At 44.6% G+C, this 23625-nt stretch overlaps 1 protein-coding gene across 5 annotated transcripts; it reads right to left on the bottom strand.

The window, feature by feature from the left end:
• Positions 1-5576: 5576 nt before the first annotated feature.
• On the bottom strand, positions 5577-19803 carry LOC113168096 (microfibril-associated glycoprotein 4-like). 5 transcript variants are annotated; one of them, XM_026369103.1, is made up of 8 exons: positions 19674-19803; positions 19497-19542; positions 19059-19214; positions 18860-18898; positions 18667-18763; positions 18422-18458; positions 6735-6865; positions 5577-6363 (listed from the first exon to the last, which is right to left on the bottom strand). In XM_026369103.1, exons 1-8 carry the CDS (start codon positions 19793-19795, stop codon positions 6107-6109), a joined length of 885 nt encoding a protein of 294 aa, XP_026224888.1. In that variant the 5' UTR covers positions 19796-19803; the 3' UTR covers positions 5577-6106. The 5 variants fall into 5 exon arrangements, with proteins under 5 accessions (XP_026224888.1, XP_026224889.1, XP_026224891.1 ...); XM_026369104.1 differs by having other exon boundaries at positions 6831-6865; XM_026369102.1 differs by lacking the exons at positions 5577-6363; positions 6735-6865 and adding an exon at positions 17742-18259 and having other exon boundaries at positions 18369-18458.
• Positions 19804-23625: the final 3822 nt, after the last annotated feature.

Here is a 23625-nt window from a genome sequence, read left to right as displayed (position 1 = left end):
GGATTAGTTTTGTGATCACAAACAGGTGCTATCAGGGTTTTTCTCCGCATCTTGTTTAAACTAGTACTCTTGTTCAGTCTTGGGGAATTATCTTGGTTATTTGTATTAATTTGACCTGAATCTCTAAGTTTTACATTTCAAAACTAGTTAAACTTATATTTAAGTTGTAGGGACAGAACTTATAAACTTAAAGTAAAAAAAACTCATGTTTATAACTTAGAAATTATGGTGTTAATCGATAATTTCTTAGTGTTCGCTCAGCTCATTAAAGTTGAGTTGATGAAATACAAAGCTAAACACAATATTAGATTTCTCAGCATGTATTTGTCAAGTAAATGATTTTGAGAAACTGTTCTTCTTAGGTATTTAGAGAAAATGGTAATCATAGAACTTTCTATGTGTCTGTAGTACACACACATTAAATCACGGTTGTTTACTTTCACACCAGTATAAACTATTAGGACCATGATAGAGATGGGTGTCAAATTCATTCTGTACCCCAGTACTTACAGTACCAAGCAGAAGCCAGTATTTTAAGTTTGATACAGTATCATGGTTGCTCTACTCAGTTTGAAGAGTTACTTCAGAATAACTGAGAAAACTATATAAACTTGTTGTGCAAGTTAACAAAACTGGGAACATTTTAAATATTAGAGCAAAGTGACATAACAATACAACAGTAAAGTCAAAGTAACCTAACTTGTTCCATGAACTAATAAACCTGAATCAACTAAACCAAAAACATAGGTTTACACAGCAGACAATACTTCAAGATAACTTTTAGGTGACTTAGAAGAACAAATTTCATTTGTTAACTTGATAAAGCCGCCTTTGAAGTTGAAACTACTACTGTTCCCTCTTCAGTGGTTAAGACAAAGTTGTTATCAAAAGATCATTTCTGTTCTATTTATATATACATATATACTGCCTTTTTAACTGTCGACAGTTAAATTATTGAGCTTACATTTGCGTTTTGGGTACAAAGTCTGTCTCAGGTGAAGTGGATATTCTTTAGGAGGAGGAAAAGGATAATTAATAAAAATGTCAATGAAATCATTCTTCTATACTAAGATTATAGGCTATCCTCTCTTATCCTAATAAAAGTTCATCAATTTCCCAAAAGATTTATTGAAAACGTGTTGTTTTTTGTTTTTAAGTACACAATGCACATGAAGGACACAGCAATGGCTTTATGATGCCAGCAATAGTCTTTATCCCAGCAGCCACTTCTCTCCCTCTGCTTCCAGTCACTAATTGCACATTGGCCTCACCTGTGTCCCCCTCTCTCTACCTAAACTCTCCTCAGTCCTTTCCTCCCTGTCAGATTGTCGTCGTTTACCTGCTGGTGGGTAAATGAAGCCTCATGAAGCACTTTGAGTCTTTACTAACAATTGTGTCAAACGATTCAAAGCTTCAAGACCTCAGTGACGGTGACATCTGGTGGACAACTGAAGCCATAGCAACCTCTAAAGGGCACGACTGAAGCTCTGGCACTGTTTCAATCCTATGACAGCAATAAAAGAAAAGTCAGTGTGGTTCATTCAATTGTTTGGTTCATTCATACAAATAATGATTATATAGTCATTACAATAAAATATGCAGATGCTCTCTCCCATTTTCTAAAACACATTCCAGATTAACCCAAACAATCAATGCAAATTATAAGATGGGTTAAATGTTAGTTAAGGGTTCATTAGCGTTTATTATCCCTAACATGATTAGAGATCCTTCCTACTTTGGAAATGATCAGTGTTTGAATTCAGAAGCAAACAATTTAGTTGTCTTCACAAGTTTTTATTGAGAAATATAAAATTTTCTACTGTCGCAGGCTTCAGTCTAAGATGGAATGACATCGAAGCGCAAGTCCAGATTTCCTTCACGTCGGTGTAGAAACATTGTAATCAAATCAATGGCATTGTGTCAAGTAAAGTGGCGGATGACGTCATCATTTGAAAAAAATCATCACGTGACAGGGGATTGTTATTGCACAAGTTCTTACATTAAAGGCAGCTGCTGTTGCTAGTGCAGTGGGAAAGACAACAGGGATCATAACGCATCTGTTCACAAAGTCAAAGAACCGAGTGAGCGCTGATGTCGGAATTACAGGTAAAAATCCAAGAGTTTGGGCCAAATCACATTGATCTACTCGCATTTACATCCCAGTATACAGTACAGGAAGCCAGCTGGGGGCTCTAGGCTTAAAAACAGTGTCAGGCGCGCCAGCCAAAATGTTCACGTGCACCAATTGTGTCTTATGGACATTTGTACCTTTCAAATGAACATGTGAAATCTGTCAAGTGTAGAAACACGACAATACAAAATGGGAACCTTTGTGCATAAGACACACGTACAGTTTGGGGACACTTGGACTACGTTCAAGGGCTAAATGTCGTACTTTGTACTCCACCACCGAGATATTACAATTCAATCGACAGGACCGCTGCTGCGTGGTGGTGGTGGTGGTGATGGCTCGGCTGCCTCCGTCTGGGAATCGCCGCCTCACCTCTGACAGGCCGACTGAAAGAGCAGAGCACGTATACATAAAGTCACAAAGAGCCTGGACAAACACCTCACTTATCTCTTTCTGTGTGTGTGTGTGTATTTATTAACACTGACAACATGTTCACACCAGACCACACAAGGAACCAGATCTTCTGCAATGTTATGGCCATAATCAGAGGCACTAAACACACACACACACACACACACACACACACACACAGACACAGATACAGACACACAGACCCACAGACACACACACATTTATATGAATAGCAGGAATAAGGAGATGGGAGAGCTTCATGGGGAAACATTGGTGCCACAAACAATTGATCCGTTTTCCTTCTAAAAGGAATGTTTCAGCCAAAAACACTGTACAAGTCTCTGATGCTGCAAATGTTTGCTTCCAAAGTTTGTTGACTGAGCTCTGTGTGCAGCACTTTGATTCAAGTCAAGTCAAAACAGTCCATGTTGGCGGTTGGAGTGGAATTAGCTTGAATTAAAAAAGAACTACAGGAAATAAGAACCAGGAAATACAGAAAAACTACACCTGTTAGGTTCAGTCACATTATGGTTCAAATGACCGTCGTCGTAGTGACGAAAGCTCACAGAAGGTTCCGTCGGAACTCTCGTCCTAGTGACATCACGCCCAGATCAAAGCCTCAGTGCAGTTGGACTGTGCACAGTGAAAACAGGAACCTGAAGCCACAGAGCTGAGACAAGAGAGAGGAAAGAAAGAATTGGAGAAACCCGACAAGTGAACCCAGCCAGATCCTCTGCAGGCGCCTGCGGGAGTAAAGGTACGTGGACTTTAGAGGGAATTGAAAAACATATGAAGGGGAAATTACTGCGCATTGCTTCAGCGCAATGGGGTTGGTTGGCAGCATCTGTTCATCTCTGCTGATTAACAAAGAGGACATTTTAATGTTTTCATGCAAACACATGCTCATTCCTATGTTTATATATTGGAATATATATCGTTTTGGAAACAAAGGGTCCAGAAGACTCTCATGTCTAACTATTTACTGCCATACATTATCAAGTAGCCTGCATGTAATCAGTACCTGACTGTCAAATCACATGAATTCAGTACAATTCAAAAACCTTTGGACAAATGTATTGTTGTGTAACATCCAACTGAGCGTGTGGCTCCGGATCCTGGTGGACTGCTCATACTGGGCTCTGAGACGAGCAACTTTCTAAGATTGCACTTCAGATTTGAGTGGGTATGTGTGTTCAAAACCTTGGTGTTTGGTCTCATGATGCCGTTTGACAAGACAGTTTGTGAACATATCAGACACTGGTTTAGTTCAGTGGGTAATATGTGTAATTTATATTTATCTCTTGCTTTTTCAGTCTAACCGTCACTTTATCAACTTTCTCCTCTCTGTCGTCTGTGTCTCTCCTCTTTTTCTCTCTGTTTTTACCGTCTTTCTTTATTAATTCCTTTCCAACCTCAAACTTTCCCTCATCTACTGTTGAGTCGCTAAGAATCGATTAGCTAAGTGACGTCACGTGGGAACGCTTAACTTGCATTCAATTGGCCAATGCGTTCTCGCCTCCACTAAAAAACTACCGTAAAGATCGCAATAGCTGCGCTGATTAAATTTAAAGTGTCCCGCTAGATTTGGAATTTAAACGTTCTGTTTGGACTTTTAGAAGAAATTTAATTTTGTGATTGTTTAATGTTTTGTGCTGACTCAGCTGAACTCTAAAACGTGTTTATCTATGCAATTGAGTGTTCAGAAAACTCAGGATGCTCAGTGAACCCAGATAAGTGTTGACAGCATCACTTAAGAACAATACCTCATTGTCTTGTTAAGATGATGTGTTGATCTTTTCTTGATGAGGTCTGAGTAAGCGTAAAGTTAGTAAATCCGATTTGTAGAAAGTCTGTTTACGCCTTCAAGCACACATAGAAAAAGAAGCATGTGGACATAGAGATTCAGAGTTGTCATGTACCACACGTTATGTGTACAGCTCTCCCCGGGTGACGAATAAAACAACAAAGACAAACTGACTTTTCTCTCATCATTCTTTTTTTGGATGAGGATCAGCACGAATTTCAAAATTTCCTCCACAGTCTGTAGCTCCGGGTCCGTATGGGACAGCTTCTGGGTCCGGATCCGGACCGCGGTCCGCCTTGTTAGTGACCCCTGCTGTAGATCATTCTGAATTAATTTCAGTAATTAAGTCCTCTAAACCATCAACATGTCTCTTACACCCCCTTAGACTTCTATATTAGATCAGATCAATCTATCTTTACGAACACATTACACAGACTGGAACATCAAACGAACAGCACTAGGGTGGTTTCTATCAGATAGATTTCAGTTTGTACATGCTAATAATGAATCTTTCATGCATGACAAAATTATCTACGGTCGTTGTGTGTGTAGAGTAATAACAGACAGAATATGTTCTTTTCCTTCAGCCAGGACTTAAACGTCTGCTGATAACCCACCTGCTCCTCCATCAGTGAATCCAGACACATTCAGTTTGTATCCATCACACTCTCCACTGATGGAGAACGAGGAGTAACGAACAAATGCTTTTTTCCCATCTAAGTCCTGCATGCCGACTGCAGCTCGTACTTTCTCTGGTGTGTCAGGTAGCGGATGTTGTCCAGACCTGGACACACACAAAGATGTAGAAAGTGCAGTTATTTGGTTTTGACTCCAAGAATATAGAACACATATATTTTAACGTCCTGTTTGTGGTTTTTCACAACAGAATTTATTTTTAAACACAGTGAATTTCATGTAGTAACAAGTCAGTCTGGTTTAAGGTCTCACCGAGCCAGTACTCTCCAGCAGGGTCACCGAACCCAAACTGGTCTGTAGAAGTTCACTGTACCGTCCATCCTCCTCTGGAATACCAGGGGACAGGTTGTTGCTTCCAGACAACAAAGTGATGATTTATTGAGCACTGGTTATGTACATATTTGATTAAGAATAGGATTGAGTCATGAAAAGTGTATTAAGTTTGTGAACCCTCTGGAATTTTCTATATTTCACTATAATTCCTGCAGAAACTAAAGAGTGATCTGATTTTTGTAGCAGTTCTATAACTAAAAAAGTTATTTGTTTGAAAACTTGGACAAATCCATGTTGAATTTCAGTTCACTTACTTTTCCAGCAGCACTTTGAATGTTGAATTGATGAAGGCAGTTGTTTCCTAAATTTCTATGATTTTATTTAAAAAATATTTTACAAAGAGAATTAAAGGGTCAGAATGATTAGAGCCTACACGAACAGAGGGAAAGAAGAAGGAACACAAACACATCAAGGAAGCACTCAAAACCTGTGGTTATGCAAACTGGGTCTTTGTCAAATGCACGAGAAGGAAAAAACAGAAGAACAAATGTTGCTGCAGTATGTGAAAAGGTCGTATCACAGAGTCCTGGTACATTTCAAACCCTTTAATACACTGAGACAGAGGCTACCGACAAAACATCCAGATGTCTGCAGAGCGCTGTAGCAGCTGCAGTAGATTATTTTTACACAGTCGCCTCATCCTTCTTCATATGAGGGCAGCGTGTTGTTTCTAAAGATCAATACTTGATAGATCGACGTCAGATCTTCTGCTGTCTGTTTGTTCTGGACATTTACTGCACAAGACGGATCTTCATGTTGATGCTCTTGAGGGAGTAGTTATGGTGACCCTTAAACTGGTACCACTCCACTCCAACAGCATACAGAGTACCATCAGCCCCCCAGCGATAAGCGCCGTTAGGGTTTGCAAAGTGGCAGCTGTTGTACCAGAACGCCCCCATGAATGATCTGGCACAGTTGTTGGCCCAAGAGTCTTGGTCTTTGTCGAAGGTGGAGAACTTCTGTCCGCTGTGATAAGTCAGGGCATCTCCTACAAAAACATTTAAAGTCACAAATGAACTGAAGGCAGCACAGTTTGTCACTGGTTTGTCTTGCTCTTTTTACAGGGGAAAATAAAACCACCTGTGGGTTAACCAACACAGTGAGGCCTGTTTCTACTGTCATACTTCATTTGGTTTTCATTGCTTGAAAAAAATCACCATGACACAAGTTAATGAAGAGAGATGAGCTGAGGTGATTCTCTCTGTTAATCCTGGAACTCTTTTCATTTTCCACGTATTTTATTCTTCCACCAGTAATGAAGATGCTGCTGAACATTAATCTGTTTCTAGGTATCAACATATCATAGATGTATCATCTAATCATAGTGAAAAAAGATAGGACCTGTTTCTGATAACGCACCTGCTCCTCCATCAGTGAATCCAGACACATTTAGTTTGTATCCATCACACTCTCCACTGATGGAGAACGAGGAGTAACGAGCAAACACTTTTTTACCATCAAAGTCCTGCATGTCGACCAGCAGCTCGGACTTTCTCTGGTTTGTCAGGTAGTAGATGTTGTCCAGACCTGGACACACACAAATTTAAGACTTGGTTTGATCCTGTCCATCAAGTCTACAGAGATGGTAAATGTCAGCATAAAACTAAAACAAGTAAACAGGACATGCTGTTGTATTTGTACTTTCTACACAGTGAATTTCATGTAGTAAGAAGTCAGTCTGGTTTCAGGTCTCACCGAGCCAGTACTCTCCAGCAGGGTCACCGAACCCAAACTTGTAGTAATCCCAGGGTCTGTAGAAGTTCACTGTACCGTCCATCCTCCTCTGGAACACCTGGGGACAGGTTGTTGTTTCCAGACAACAAGATGATGATTTATTGTGACAGTCCAACAGGAAGTGTTCTTACTGATGTTCAGTTCAAATACTCACCGTCCATCCTCCTCCTGATGAGTCCATGTCACAGTACACCTACACACACACACATTTATTAGTTAGGATCTAAAACCACATCCCCTACTACAAACTACTTGTTAGTGTGTTTCTGTCAGAATCCGTCCTCGTGGTCTCATCTTTACACCGTTTTCTTCTTCTAGACATTAACCTGTCTCCCAGACAGGACGGAGCTTACCTGGACAGCTGACCTTTCTCCAAGAGGATAGAGGGTGTACACTCCACTGGGTGAGCTCTTGTCTCGTTGACGGATGTCGCTGCAGTCAACTGGTCTGTAGAGCTCTGAGCAGCTGGTCAACAGTGGAGCCAGCAGGAGGAAGAGGACTGGTACTGTCTGGAACAGAGGACATGTTGTCATTTGTTTTGATAGAATCATTGGACAAACTTCAAATACAAAGTGAGACACTGCTGAGGACGTTGACAACATAAAGCTACCTTCATTGTTAGAGTTCAGCCGATTAATGTGAAGTCGGTGAGTCATGTGGAGGGTCCACTGTCTCTCAGCTGTATTTATGTTCCAAAGATCAACACGTGACTGAGCAGCTGTTTCACAACCATACAGCACTTTGGTAAATGGGGGAAAAATTTGCTCCACGCGCTCCAGTGTGAATACAGTACTCATGGATTGTATAACACTGAAGAAACCTAAATGTGTTGTCTTCCTTCGCTGTGAGGACTCACTCACTTTGTGATAAAACTATTGAAAGACATTATTTCATTTAAAAAATGTCACAGTATATTAAAAACTCAACAACTCAGTTTACAGAGTCCAAGGCGGTTTCTTCAGAAGTTTTGTTTTGATGGACCAACCGCTCAGAGTCCAAAGATCCTCAGTTAAAATAGTTAAAAAAACAATTTGGTTCAGTTTGGTTATGACCTGCTTGTTAAAAATTCTGGTAAACAGTTTGATTTTTTTCCAGAAAATCACAGAGTTGGCTCAGTAGTGTCCTTAGCTATGGCTCCATGAAGCACTGGTTATGTACATATTTGAGTAAGAATAGGATTGAGTCATGAAAAGTGTTGCAAGTTTGTGAACCCTCTGGAATTTTCTCTATTTCACTATAAATCCTGCAGAAACTAAAGCATAATCTGTCACAAGCTGGAGGAAGGACTTCATGGCCAGAGACAACACAGGACAAGACTAAATAATCAATCTTTATTTATAAAGGACAGAACAACAGTAAATCAATGAATTAAACAGTCACTAGATGATGTAGGGTGAGTATGGTGGTCTGGGTGGAAACCAGAAGTGATGTCACGACCAAGATGGCCAACCAACGGAGATCACATGGACAAATTGGAGGACAATGGAGAAGGTTCATGTGTAACAAGATTATCACAGAAGCGCCATGAGAATACAGTCTAATCCAATGAAATCCAATGTCAAAACCAGGTGTGATGATACAGGTACAGGTCTGGTACTGTGAGCAGGGGGAATGACGGGGACAAACAAACTCACAGCACCAGCGGGTCAGGCAAGAGAAGGGGTCCAGAGCAGGCAGAGTCTGAAAAATCCAAAACAAGTCAGTCCACAAGAAACACTAGATAGTGTCCAGGAGTTAAGAACAGACTATCTGGCAGGGGAGAAAGGTGAGCAGGCCGGTATTTATAGTGTAGGGAAAACCAGGTGTAGTCAATTAGGTGAGTGAATGTAGTCAGAGTGGGAGGAGGAAACAGGAAGTTGTCAAAATAAGGGCATGGGGGAAATACAAGCCGCAACGAGGCTGAAATCATGACATGCTCTGATTTTCGTAGCAGTTTTCATGTTTTCATGCTCTCATCTTTAAGTCAACACCCTTGTCTATTAAAGGTACAATGAGCAATGAGTAGCATCATCTAGTGGTGTTGCAGGTTGAATCCAGCTGAAAGTATTGCACTGACTATATCTGAAACTTCTCACGAGGCTGATTATGCTTCATTCTTTGTTATCGTCTTCCAAGCAGTGTTACAGGATCACCAACTTTAAACTGCTGCTGCTTCCACGTAAAAACACACACCTCCCTCTCTAGAGCCCCCGTTTGGTTTGTCCTGTCTGAGCTACTGTAGAAACACAACAGCCTGACGCCTTATGTTGATATAAAATCTTATTCTTATTTTCAGACGTTCACACAGTTGTCTGCTGATTATAAGTCTCTCTAAATCTTACAGCACAGTTAACACCTTTAAACAAAAACCTGTCTTCCAGTTTACCTGGACCGCTGACCTTTCCCCAGGAGGATAGATGGTGTACACACCGCTGAATGAGGTCTTGTTCTGTTGATGGATGTCACTGCAGTCAGCTGGTGTGAGGAGCTCTTTGCAGCTGGTCAACAGTGGAACCAGGAGGAGGAAGAGGACTGGTACCGTCTGGAACAGAGGAGATTCATGACCGATCAACAAATGAAGACTCCACAGCATCATATTGTTGTGTGAAGTGTTTGTCAAGAGGAAACTGAAAGAAGTCAATACTTTCTTTACAAGAGGCCTCAGCGTTACACAGTGAACATTACGGTAAATTCACTGTCACCAAACTTAACAACATGTGTTTCTCTTTCTAGAAAGGGGTTTGATTCGTCAAACACACACTTTGATTCATTAGACTCTTTCTGGGCTACTGTGGAAACATGACACGACTTCTTTTAAGCTAGTAAGTACGTAGACACAATATTTGCTATTTTTGGGTTCATTCTTACACCTGCACCTTTAGTAGGGACATGACGACCCTCAACATAGGGTCCGACTGAAGGAACATAGCACGCTCTGGGGTAAAAACTGTAGGTATGAAAGGCAGGAGACTCTATCCTGTGCAAATGGAAGAAGTCAGATTCCAGCTCACTAACTTACCTTCATTGTCACAAATCTGAAGAAACAAGAAGATCCAAGTCCTGACGTGGGTCTGTCAGACACTGAATATACAAAAGGAACAACAGTCAGATGTAGTTCAGTCAGTAAACAGATGAAGCTGAAGCTGATTTGACACACAATGAGAAAAAAATAGTTCTGTTTTCAGCAGGTTTTTGAAATTTGTGTTCAGAGGTGGGTAGGGATGGAGACCAGGATGAGGGAGTTCAGGTTCAGAAAGAAAGGAGTTCAGAAAAATAAAATACAGTGATGTCTCCTGGTTCAATTCTCACCTGTGTGAACTCACCTGCAGCTGGAGCTGAAGAGACTTTGTCTTCACTTCAGAGGAAACAGACAAACTGCTGCTTCTCACGCAGTCTGAAAAACTCTCACAGCTTAACTTTGTATATATACAAAGACAAACACGCCACAGCAACATTTAAAAAACATTTGTAGTTTCACTTTCTAAATCTGCGATGGTGACAAACAGATCTAGAGGATTGACGATCGTTTAACAGGTGCATCACACGTACACACGGACAGAATAAGAGCATAATGTCATGTGGTTGCGGAAGAATAAAATGTTTAATTTAGTGTATATATAACGTTTAATCTGTAAGTCAGAGGTGGTTGGATTAATATTTTTCTCTGTAACTGTTTAAATAAGCTAAAACATGATTTCCTAAAACAAAAAAATTACACTTACTGATTTACTAAGTGAAATGATCCATTTTAAATGTGCGTGTTCATCTCTACATACACATGAAACAAGACAATCGTGTTTCAGGATTAAAGACACCAGCGTCTGTGTGGAGAAGCTTTGTTTCTTTTGATTCAAGGGAACAAAATCAAATCAAAGTGCAACAGAAATGAGTTTTCCTCACACCTTCATACCACAGGTGTCAGCAGGATAATGCTCCCTGCAACAGTAGCTGACGTAGTTGCACTGAAAATCCTCCATCCTTTGTTGGAACTGCCCCCCTCAGTGAAAGTGGATCCTGCTGTGATACAAGTCTGCAGCTGCTGCACTAAAGTGTCCTGAAGATAAACTCCCTACTTTAACGTATTCTCCACCTCAAGCCGTGTGATGCAGACCTGCAATCCTTAAGGCTGAATAGTTGAAACCCGACCTCATTTGTGTGCTTTGAAACCTGGACATCTGGCTTTTTGTGCCAACATGTTGATCTTGTTACACATTCCCAAGCAGCTTGATGACTGTGCCTGTAAAATCTCACTCTCCACACTGAGAAGGCAGACAGGCCTCAGCCAGTGGTTAATGATACTGGAAGACTTGAGTTCAGCCCAGAGGAAGGGAAGATACAGGTCTACTGTCTCAATGAGCAGTTTGTTCCGAGGTGTGCTGCCTCTGGCTGCATGTGCGTCCCGTACAAGTGGAACAACGTTTGCTGATCTGTGAGCATGTTTGAGGAGAGGCTGATGAATCTGGCTTTAAACACTGAAGAAGCTTCAACTACAAAAAAACTGTAAAAACTGTCAATCTTTAAAGATCTTCCCAAACAAGTTTAGCTGTCGTCTTTAATTTAAATTTTCTGTCAGGTTGGTACAAATGTTTGACATGTTCAAAGTCTAGAGGGCGACGGCTCCGGGCGACCACTGCTAAGAGAACCACTGTACTGTGAGTACAATGTGCTGCTGCTTGTTTTTAACTCACCCGGCCGTCCACTGGAGAATCTGGACTCTTGCAGTTTGTCCTTCACGGGGATGGAGGGCTGGTGAGTGTCCATGTTGAGCAGCAGCTCGTAGTTTTGCTGATTTGATGGGGTGAAGACCTGAACACACACACAGTATCAGTGTTTATTCTTATTGGACTTTTTCCTGTACATGAGCGGATAAGCTACTGTAAATACTTTAATCTCCATCCATTACTGTGCTGTCCTGTTGGATATTCTGACACATTCAGGTCATCATTATCTTAAAGGTTCTGTGGCAACAGATAAATTACACTGACATCCAATAACTTGAGGTATCAAACACCAAAAAGCATGTGACCAGCCTAAACAGAGCTTCACTACATCACACGTGCACTTTGAAGATGACATTTATTAACGTGCACAACCAGTCAGCATTTTCAGCAAGGTGTGAGATTTATTTCACTCAGACAATATTTATCAAGCACACGGTGACACTTCGTGCAAACTCCTTCAAAACGCTGAACAGTTGTGAACACAGCTGCTTCACAGTGATTCAGGAAACTCGAGTCTTTAGCTGGAAAATAAACGTGCAGCTCTGAGTTCATGTGACAACTCAGTATATAAAGAATGAGGAAATAAAGAGAAGGTATGGGACACGAAAATGTATTGGATCAACGATGAAAAGTGAATTCAGGTAAAGGTCGGAAAGGTACCATCAAGTAAACATGAAGGAGGTGTTGTTAGTGTCATATGCTGCACTCGGTTTGTGATTGTGATGAATTATCTAATGATGTTTCACCTAATTTTTATTAAAGATATTTAATTACTGATGATGGGGCATTAAGAACGAAAGAACTTTCAAACGACAGGAGAAGATAAAGTTGAAACAGGGACTGAAGTTCCCTAAAGCAAGTGAAAGCAGCAATATGAGAGTGTTACTAGTTATAATTATGGTGTCTGACGTTAATGAGACTGTTAAAGCCCGCTATGAAAACCAGCAGGAATCTCTGATTAGTTTGTCTGTGAGCACTAGGTGTCAGTGATTCATTGAACACATCAGATCACATCAGCTTTTCATTTATTGTCAGACGTTGAAACAACAGCTGCTCACACACAGTCGAACCTGGACTTTAGCTAAGTCACATTTACTGCACAGGACAGATCTTCATGCTGATGCTCTTCAGAGAGTAGTTATTCCCCCTCCAATGAGTCCACTCCACTCCAAGAGCATGCAGAGTACCATCAGTGTTACAGTTCCTCCCTCTGCCCCTGTCTGCAGCTTTGGTTTTGTTTTGTTCTGGTCTCACCCTCCTGTCTCACACCATATATGGACTTCCTCTTCCCCCCACTCTCCAGTCTGGACTAATTACAGACTCATTCAATGCACCTGTGACACCCTCCATTTTATAAGCACCCCTCAGTCCTCAGTTCGTTGCTGGTTTGTCGCTCATTCATGACACTTATTCATTTATGCTGCACACTACTCCTCCACAATCTGGTCAGTCTGTTTGTTCGTTCGTTTGTCCATAAGGCACCTGTCTGTTTTTGGTTTGTAGGTTTTGATTTGTTTGGTCTGCGTTTATGCAGCATTTTTAGTTGATACTTTGTCCTGTTAGTTTTGTATGTTTGTTCCTGTTTGCCTGCCTTGCGCAGTGATTTTGGTTTGTCACTTTGTACATTTGGTTTGTTAGTTTCATGTCCGCATTAGTGCGTGGTTTTTTGTTGGCACTTTGTATGTTTGGCTAGGGTTTTGTTTGTACTTTGTAGCACCGTGTGTTCGGGTCTCTTTCTTTTGATACTTTGTTAGTGTTTGTTAGTTCCCTGTGTCCCCTGCCCTTTTTGTTAATAAATATCCTTTTGGTTCGTACCTGTTTGGTCCCCGTTCGTCCCGTCAGTCCAGTCAGTCAGTTCGTAACAGAACAAACCAGCCATATCAGTGACCATGGAATCACCCCGTTCCGCCACTGGTCGCTTCCCTCTTCCTCCTTGTCCCAGGTTTGAGAGGTATGGGGACCTGGCCGACATACTCGAGGAGGAGTATTTGGATCTACTCTGTAGTGCGGAGTATTTAGTGGGGTGGCTAGACTCAAGTGAGACCTTAGCGGGGGTTGAGGCCATTTCCACTGTTGCCATCAAGACCTTTATTAAGAAAGGCTACTTGATGAGCTACATTGAGTTTCAGGATCTCAAGGAAGCAGTGATGGCCGCTCTAAGGTCCTGTAAAAGAAGGTTTTCTGTGACTTCTTCACCCAGTCAGCCCCCCTTGCTCTCCTCCTCCAGTACTCCCCGGTCCCCAGCGTTTGTTAGTCCTGCAGCTAGTGCTGCTTTTGTTGGTTGTGCAGCCGAAGCTGCTTTAGTTGGTTCTGCAGCCGAAGCTGCTTTAGTTAGTTCTGCAGCCGAAGCTGCTTTAGTTAGTTCTGCAGCCGAAGCTGCTTTAGTTAGTTCTGCAGCCGAAGCTGCTTTAGTTAGTCCTGCAGCTACTGCTGCTTTTGTTGGTCCTGCAGCTACCGCTGCTTTTGTTAGTCCCGCAGCCCCTGCTGCTTTTGTTAGTCCCGCAGCCCCTGCTGCTTTTGTTAGTCCCGCAGCCCCTGCTGCTTTTGTTAGTCCCGCAGCCCCTGCTGCTTTTGTTAGTCCCGCAGCCCCTGCTGCTTTTGTTAGTCCCGCAGCCCCTGCTGCTTTTGTTAGTCCCGCAGCCCCTGCTGCTTTTGTTAGTCCCGCAGCCCCTGCTGCTTTTGTTAGTCCCGCAGCCCTGCTGCTTTTGTTAGTCCCGCAGCCCCTGCTGCTTTTGTTAGTCCCGCAGCCCCTGCTGCTTTTGTTAGTCCCGCAGCCCCTGCTGCTTTAGTTGGTTCTGCAGCTACTGCTGCTCTTGTTGGTCCCGCAGCCCCCGATGCTGCTTTAGTTGGTTCTGCAGCTACTGCTGCTCTTAGTCCCGCAGCTCCCGCTGCTCTTGTTAGTCCAGCAGCCGATGCCGTTTTGTTAGTCCAGCAGCCGATGCCGTTTTTGTTAGTCCAGCAGCCGATGCCGTTTTTGTTAGTCCAGCAGCCGATGCCGTTTTTGTTAGTCCAGCAGCCGATGCCGTTTTTGTTAGTCCAGCAGCCGATGCCGCTTTTGTTAGTCCCGCAGCTCCCGCTGCTTTTGTTGGTCCCGCAGCCCAGGCTGCTTTGGTCTCGGCTCCTGTTCCTGTCACGGATCCGCTCCTGTTCCTGTCACGGATCCGGCTCCTGTTCCTGTCACGGATCCGGCTCCTGTTCCTGTCACGGATCCGGCTCCTGTTCCTGTCACGGATCCGGCTCCTGTTCCTGTCACGGATCCGGCTCCTGTTCCTGTCACGGATCCGGCTCCTGTTCCTGTCACGATCCGGCTTCTGTTCCTGTCACGGATCCGGCTTCTGTTCCTGGGCCTTCAGCTGTCGCCGCAGTTGCAGCCACCTTTATTGCTGCAGTCACCGCTGCTCTGGTGTCAGCTGCTGCTCCGGTCCCTGCAGCCGCCGGGTTCCCAGGCGGGTCGACGCACAGGTCGTCGTCGCCGTCTCTTCAGTCTCCGGACGGGTCGACGCAGAGGTCGCCGTCGTCGCCGTCTCTTCAGTCTTCGGACGGGTCGACGCAGAGGCCGTCGCCGCCGTCCCTTAACTTTGAACTTTGTTGTCACCCCAGGAGATGTGGTGGGATGACAATGAGGACACCACCACCCTGCTCCTGTCTCCTTGGGGGGCCCCTGAGAACTGTGCTCCTGTCCTGGCCCCTCAGCTCCAGCTGGCTCAAAGTTTGTCGCCGCCGGGCAGTCCGCCCGGGGCTCCCCAGCCTTGTTCGTCGCCGCCGGGCAGTCCGCCTGGGAGTCCTCAGCCGTCTTGCTGCTCCCCGGCTCTCTGCTCGCCATCCGGCAGTCCGCCTAGGGGTCTCCTGCCTCGTGGGTCGTGTGCTGGCCCCCGGCCTGGGGGTCCTCGGCCTGCTTTCCGGCTGGCTTTCCGGTCCCCGGTTCTCCAGCCGGCTCAAGGGTCTCGGGCTCTGTCTTCTGGTTCGCCGCCTCCCGGCCGTCCGCCCGAGGCTCTGTCTTCTGGTTCGTCGCCTCCCGGCCGTCCGCCCGAGGCTCTGTCTTCTGGTTCGTCGCCTCCCGGCCGTCCGCCCGAGGCTCTATCTTCTGGTTTGTCGTCTCTGCCTTCTGGTTCGTCGCCTCCCGGCCGTCCGCCCGAGGCTCTGTCTTCTGGTTCGTCGCCTCTGCCTTCTGGTTCGTCGCCTCTCCAGTCCTGTTCGCCGCCTCCCGGCCGTCCGCCCGAGGCCCGGCTTTCTGGTTCGTCGTCTCTTCAGTCCTGTTCGCCGCCTCCTGGCCGTCCGCCGGAGGCACTCCTGGTCCGTTTGCCGCCTCCTGGCCGTCCGCCGGAGGCACTCCTGGTCCGTTTGCCGCCTCCTGGCCGTCCGCCGGAGGCACTCCTGGTCCGTCTGCCGCCTCCTGGCCGTCCGCCGGAGGCACTCCTGGTCCGTCTGCCGCCTCCTGGCCGTCCGCCGGAGGCACTCCTGGTCCGTCTGCCGCCTCCTGGCCGTCCGCCGGAGGCACTCCTGGTCCGTTTGCCGCCTCCCGGCCGTCCGCCGGAGGCACTCCTGGTCCGTTTGCCGCCTCCCGGCCGTCCGCCGGAGGCACTCCTGGTCCGTTTGCCGCCTCCCGGCCGTCCGCCGGAGGCACTCCTGGTCCGTTTGCCGCCTCCCGGCCGTCCGCCGGAGGCACTCCTGGTCCGTTTGCCGCCTCCCGGCCGTCCGCCGGAGGCACTCCTGGTCCGTTTGCCGCCTCCTGGCCGTCCGCCGGAGGCACTCCTGGTCTGCTGCGCCCGGTCCCTCCTCCGGGCCTCCCTCCGCCCGCCCGGTCTGGTGTTTCGGGCCCTCCTCCGGGCCTCCCGCCCCCCGCCCGTCCTGGTTTGCTTGGGGCCGTCTGGGATCCGCCCCTTGCCGGGGGGGTTCTGTTACAGTTCCTCCCTCTGCCCCTGTCTGCAGCTTTGGTTTTGTTTTGTTCTGGTCTCACCCTCCTGTCTCACACCATATATGGACTTCCTCTTCCCCCCACTCTCCAGTCTGGACTAATTACAGACTCATTCAATGCACCTGTGACACCCTCCATTTTATAAGCACCCCTCAGTCCTCAGTTCGTTGCTGGTTTGTCGCTCATTCATGACACTTATTCATTTATGCTGCACACTACTCCTCCACAATCTGGTCAGTCTGTTTGTTCGTTCGTTTGTCCATAAGGCACCTGTCTGTTTTTGGTTTGTAGGTTTTGATTTGTTTGGTCTGCGTTTATGCAGCATTTTTAGTTGATACTTTGTCCTGTTAGTTTTGTATGTTTGTTCCTGTTTGCCTGCCTTGCGCAGTGATTTTGGTTGTCACTTTGTACATTTGGTTTGTTAGTTTCATGTCCGCATTAGTGCGTGGTTTTTTGTTGGCACTTTGTATGTTTGGCTAGGGTTTTGTTTGTACTTTGTAGCACCGTGTGTTCGGGTCTCTTTCTTTTGATACTTTGTTAGTGTTTGTTAGTTCCCTGTGTCCCCTGCCCTGCCTTTTGTCAATAAATATACTTTTTGTTCTTACTCGTTCGTCCCGTCAGTCCCTGTTCGTAACAATCAGCCCCCCAGCGATAAACCCCATTGGGGTTTGCATAGTGACAGTGTTACAAACAGGGACGGACAGGACTGACAGGGACCAAACAGGTACGAACAAAAGTAAATTTATTAGCAAAAGGCAGGGGACACAGGGAACTAACATGAACTAACAAAGTACCAAATAAAACACTGTGGAAACACAGGCAAAAACTCAAACCATAACTCTGACAACATACAAAGTACCAACAAAAAACCACACACTAATGCGGACATGAAACTAACAAACTAAATGCACAAAGTGACAAACCAAAATCACTGCGCAAGGCAGGCAAACAGGAACAAACATACAAAACTAACAGGACAAAGTATCAACTAGAAATGCTGCATAAACGCAGACCAAACAAATCAAACCTACAAACCAAAAAAAGACAGGTGCCTCACAGACAAACAAACGAACGAACGAACAGACTGACCAGTTTAGTGAAGGAGTAGTGTGCAGCATAAATGAATGACAAACGAACCAACCAGAGATGAATCAATGTCGGCATGAGAGGGCAATGAGCATAAAACCAGCAAACGAACTAAACAGAGGAAATGCAGAGAACAGCGTGTATAATGTCAACAAACCAGCAATTTGACTGAGGAGTGCTTATAAACCAGAGAGATGACGAGGTGAATGAGTCAGTAATTAGTCCAGAGTGTGGAGAGTGGGGGAAGAGGAAGTCCATGTATGGGTGTGTGGCAGGAGAGTGAGACAGAACAAAACCAAACCAAACCAAAAGACTGGGGCAGAGGGAGGAACTGTAACAGACAGTCTTTGTACCAGAACCCTCCCAGGTAAAATCTGGCACAGTTTCTGGAATGAAGGTCTTGGTCTTAGTCAAAGGTGGTGAACTTCTGTCCATTGTGAAACTCCAGGCTGTCTCCCATAGAAACACAAATGTTTAATCACAACATTAATGATACTACAACAACTTTACTACAAGTAGAACTACTGGCTACTATATAAACGTCTGCTGATAACCCACCTGCTCCTCCATCACTGAATCCAGACACCTGCAGTTTGTATCCATACTCGTACTTTCTCTGGTTTGTCAGGTAGTAGATGTTGTCCAGACCTGAACACACACACACACACACACACACACACACACACACACACACACACACACACACACACACACACACACACACACACACACACACACACACACACACACACACACACACGTGCAGCCTGCAGATTAATATTTACTGACATTGACAAGAAAAACCATGTGAAAACTGGTTTTAACAGGTTTTATACAGTCTGGTTTCAGGTCTCACCGAGCCAGTACTCTCCAGCAGGGTCACCGAACCCAAACTTGTAGTAATCCCAGGGTCTGTAGAAGTTCACTGTACCGTCCATCCTCCTCTGGAACACCTGGGGACAGGTTGTTGTTTCCAGACAACAAGGTGATGATTTATTGTGAAAGTCCAACAGGAAGTGTTCTTACTGATGTTTAGTTCAAATACTCACCGTCCATCCTCCTCCTGATGAGTCCATGTCACAGTACACCTACACACACACACATTTATTATTTATGATCTAAAACCACATCCAGTACTACAAACTACTTGTTAGTGTGATTCTGTCAGAATCCGTCCTCGTGGTCTCATCTTTACACCGTCTTCTTCTTCTAGACATTAACCTGTCTCCCAGACAGGACGGAGCTTACCTGGACAGCTGACCTTTCTCCAAGAGGATAGATGGTGTACACTCCACTGGGTGAGCTGTTGTCTTGTTGACGGATGTCGCTGCAGTCCACTGGTCTGTAGAGCTCTGAGCAGCTGGTCAACAGTGGAGCCAGCAGGAGGAAAAGGGCTGGTACCAGCTGGAACAGAGGATGTTTGAACTGATCTCATGGTGCACAGCATGACTGGCACCAGGACATCACACAAGACCAAGTATGATAGCTAATCAAAATCACCAAATGGACCAGACCTTTACAGAGCTACGTCCGGCCCTGCAACCATCCAAGGAAAACCCATCTACAATCTACTTCTGTTTATTAATGGTGTAAATGAAAAGTATGTGTCGATGGGGGGAGTAACTTGACAGAGACACGACTGTTGTCCTCTGCAGAAAGGATCTTTACACTTCACGTCAAACTCACCTTCATTGTCACACGATCAAACTGCTGATGTAGATCAATCCGAACACTGTGAAGAAAAGTAATATCAGTAAATACACAGGAAACAAAAGATTCTATGAACACAGTTGATATTTGGTGTCCAGACTCTGCTCTTGTCTTTTCTCCATTCATTAACCTGTAAGAATGGAGCAGACCTACCTGGTTATTGTACTGACCACTTGTCCTCTGCACTTTCTGACTGTCTCGTCCACGTCCACCTGCTGCTGCTGCACCTGAGCTTCTGACAACTTAACTTTGTTGTTGGTTGGTATTAACATCATCAGTTCACTTCCTGCATTTGCAGGTGTCTCTGAAAACAATGGGTTTTCTTGTAGTTCCTCTCTGTGGTGGATGTTAAACTTCCACCAATGGAACAAAAAGAATTTAGTCACAGTGAACAATGACAACCAATAAAGCAAATGTTTGATGTACTGAGTCACAATTATAACTTAATCTTGTTATCTGGTCACTTTTTCTTGAATTAGAATTTTTACCTTTTTATCTTTGTGTCAGTCTCACACCTGATTTGTCACAGTTTGTCCAAACTACCCATAATTTCTGTTTTTTTGCGATAATACAGTAAGTGAAGGTTTTTCAGGAGAAGAAAAACTAGAGCAAAGTTGTGGTGAGGAGGCTGCAGCTTGTTGGCAACAAGCCTGCTGTTTGTGTTCTCTAATGTATAGTGTGATTTATACATTTCTTCTTTTTTAGAAGAGCTCAACAACAATCTGCACCGTCTTCCACTAGAGGGAGCTGCTGGTACACAAGGACATCACGGAGGATGCTTTCGCTTCCTTGACCTGTAAGTTCACTGACTTGTCACTGTTCTGTCTGCACTGGGGCGATGAGCGCTCTGGTTGCAGGTGGAAATGTCAGCGTTTAGCATGTCCGTCCAAACTCTGAATGGCTCCTGTTGGGTGACTGCCACTCAATAGTAGATGAGAGAAAGTTGGAGGTTGGAAAGAATTAACAAAGACGGTGATAACAGAGAGACAGAGAGGAGAGAGGGAGAGACCAAACACCAAGGTTTTGAACACACATACCCACTCAAATCTGAAGTGCAATGACAGAAAGTTGCTCGTCTCAGAGCCCAGTATGAGCAGTAAATAGTTAGACAGTAGAATCTTCTGGACCCTTTTCTTCCAAATATACTGTGTAACCGGATCTCTTTAACTTTTAGTTGAACTCCCCTGACATAGACGATGCTGTCACTTCATTGACGTGTAAGTTGACTAACTTGTCACTGTCCTGTCTGCACTGGGGTGAAGCGCGCTCTGGTTGCAGGTGGAAATGTCAGCATTTAGCATCGTGTCCGTCCAAACTATGAATGGCTCCTGTCGCACGGCCATCAGTCACGTTGCACACACGTTACTGTACTAACTAACTCACTAACTCACAAACCAGCTGTAACAACTAACTATAACTGCTGGATTTGATGTTCATGTAGAGAACTGGAAATCATGTGAATCTACACCACTGACGTGGACAAACATAGGAACAAGCATGTGTTTGCATGAAAACATTAAAATGTCCTCTTTGTTAATCAGCAGAGATGAACAGATGCTGCCAACCAACCCCATTGCGCTGAAGCAACGCGCATTAATTTCCCCTTCATATGTTTTTCAATTCCCTCTAAAGTCCACGTACCTTTACTGCCTGCAGAGGATCTGGCTGGGTTCACTTGTCGGGTTTCTCCAATTCTTTCTTTCCTCTCTCTTGTCTTAGCTCTGTGGCTTCAGGTTCCTGTTTTCACTGTGCACAGTCCAACTGCACTGAGGCTTTGATCTGGTCACTAGGACGAGTTCCGACGGAACCTTCTGTGAGCTTTCGTCACTACGACGACGGTCATTTAAACCATAATGTGACTGAACCTAACAGGTGTAGTTTTTCTGTATTTCCTGGTTCTTATTTCCTGTAGTTCTTTTTTTTAATTCAAGCTAATTCCACTCCAACCGGACACCTCCTTCCCAAATACCTGGAAGATTGTATTACTACTTCAGCAGGCAGAAAGGAACGACAGGACAAGCACCAAACTGGGACAGTAGATCTAGTGAATAAATAAAGCTTGTTTGAAATTTGTTTGTGTGAGTCTGCTGATTTAGCCTCTTTGTCAGTCTGTTTAATGACTTAATGTAATAAGTGTTAAGAACTGTAGGTAGAGAGTTTCGGTCTGTTGTTGGTGGTAGTTTCAGCTTAGTAATCACTGAGCATACCAGCCATTACACAGATCACCAACACCCCTCTCACAACAGGCACTTTTCCCACCTCGTTCAAGCAGGCCCAGATTACTCCACTGTTGAAGAAGCCTTCTCTGGATCCCTCCCTTGTGGAGAACTACAGGCCGGTCTCTCTTCTACCATTTCTGGCTTCGGTCATACTTGTCCGGACGAACCTTGAACGTATCCTGGCAGGGGCGTAATTCCGACTCTCATAACCTCTCCACCGGTGTACCGCAGGGCTCAGTCCTCGGTCCTCTTCTCTTTTCTATCTATACTTCGCCTTTAGGCTCTATCATTTCCCATCACTGCTATGCAGATGACACACACCTCTTCCTGTCCTTTCTGCCGGATGACTCAACTGTCTCGTCTCGCATCTCTGCCTGGATGAGAAAAAGACACCTTCAACTTAACATTCCCAAAACTGAATTTCTAGTCTTCCCTGCCAGACCTTTGACACAACACAACATCAGCATTAACATTGGATCTGCGGTGATTGTCCCTACTAAGTCAGCCAGAAACCTGGGGGTCATCGTTGATGATCAGCTGACCTTCACAGAACACATCGCCACAGTCTCTAGGTCATGTAGATATGCCCTCCACAACATCAGAAAGATCAGACCCTACCTGATGGAGTACACGACCCAACTCGTACAGGTGTTGATCATATCTCGTCTTGACTACTACAATGCACTGCTGATGGAGTTACCGGCATCCACGACCAAACCCCCCCTGATGATCCAAAATGCAACAGCACGCCTAATTTTTAATCAACCAAAAAGGTCTCATGTCACACTGCTCTTCAGATCTTTGCACTGGCCTCCTGTGACTGTTCTGCATCTTCTTTTGCACTTAAAAACTGCTCTCCTGTACTTGCTTCTCATGAAACAGAGACAGTTCTTTAACAGCACTTTGCTTTGATGTTTTTCTCCTTGACTAAGATTTTTTGTGTTGTTCCTCACTTGTAAGTCGCTTTGGATAAAAGTGTCTGATAAAAGACTAAATGGAATGACAGAAGACGCACAGGAAAGTATTTGTTATGGAATTTAGGACTATCAGGTAGGTACCAGAGTATTCTGGCGTTCTCAGAAATCACGCTTGCTTTTAGGAGATGGAATTATAGTATTTTAGTTTGTGGGATTATTAATAAGTCACCGTTTCATTTAGCAAACTGTTTGTTCTTCAGATGTGTTCAGACGTGGGGAACAGTGGCTCACTCAACTGCAGCATTAGGACATTATAAGTATATTTATTTAAATGACTGAGGCCAAAACAGGAGCATAACATTAGCACCTAATGTAGATGGAAACACCTCCTCCTCCTCAGGGCTGATCAGTCTGGAAAAATCTACCCAGAGACACGTTCACATTACAATAAGACATGCTGCACAAGAAGCAGGTAAACGATGGGACAGAGGTTCTGATTGCTTCATTTCTAGGATTATACTGAAGCATTATGATTGCTTCATTTTACACCTGAATTTCAAATAACAGGAATACCTGAACAGATTCATCTTCCACATTGGACGCAGTAACTCTCAGCTTCTGGTATTAAACTTCTACCTTTAGCAAAACTAGAATGAAGTTGGACTTTTCTGTGGTTCTGCTTTATGTTAATAAAATGAAAGTTGGAACAGACTGAAGAAACACGTGGCTGTTCTGATGATGAAACTGAACTTTGAGAAATGTTTTTCCTCAGCTGTGGAAAAGAACAGTGTTTGACAGAGGGGTGAACCTCTCCCCATCCCCATCTCTGAAACACTGTTTACATGAGTCACTGCCCTGACTTGTTGATTTAACTCATTAGGTGAGAGGAGTTGAGCGGCTGGTTAGTGTATAGTATTATTAATACAAGTCACTCGTCCTTTGGTGCTTCATCACTTCACTCATTCAATT

Source organism: Anabas testudineus, unplaced genomic scaffold (assembly GCF_900324465.2).
Source record: "Anabas testudineus unplaced genomic scaffold, fAnaTes1.2 Contig231arrow_ctg1, whole genome shotgun sequence".
In the NCBI taxonomy this organism is placed as follows: Eukaryota; Metazoa; Chordata; class Actinopteri; order Anabantiformes; family Anabantidae; genus Anabas; species Anabas testudineus.
Note: the sequence above shows the minus strand (reverse complement) of the source record. Positions and strands in the feature narration are given on the sequence as shown.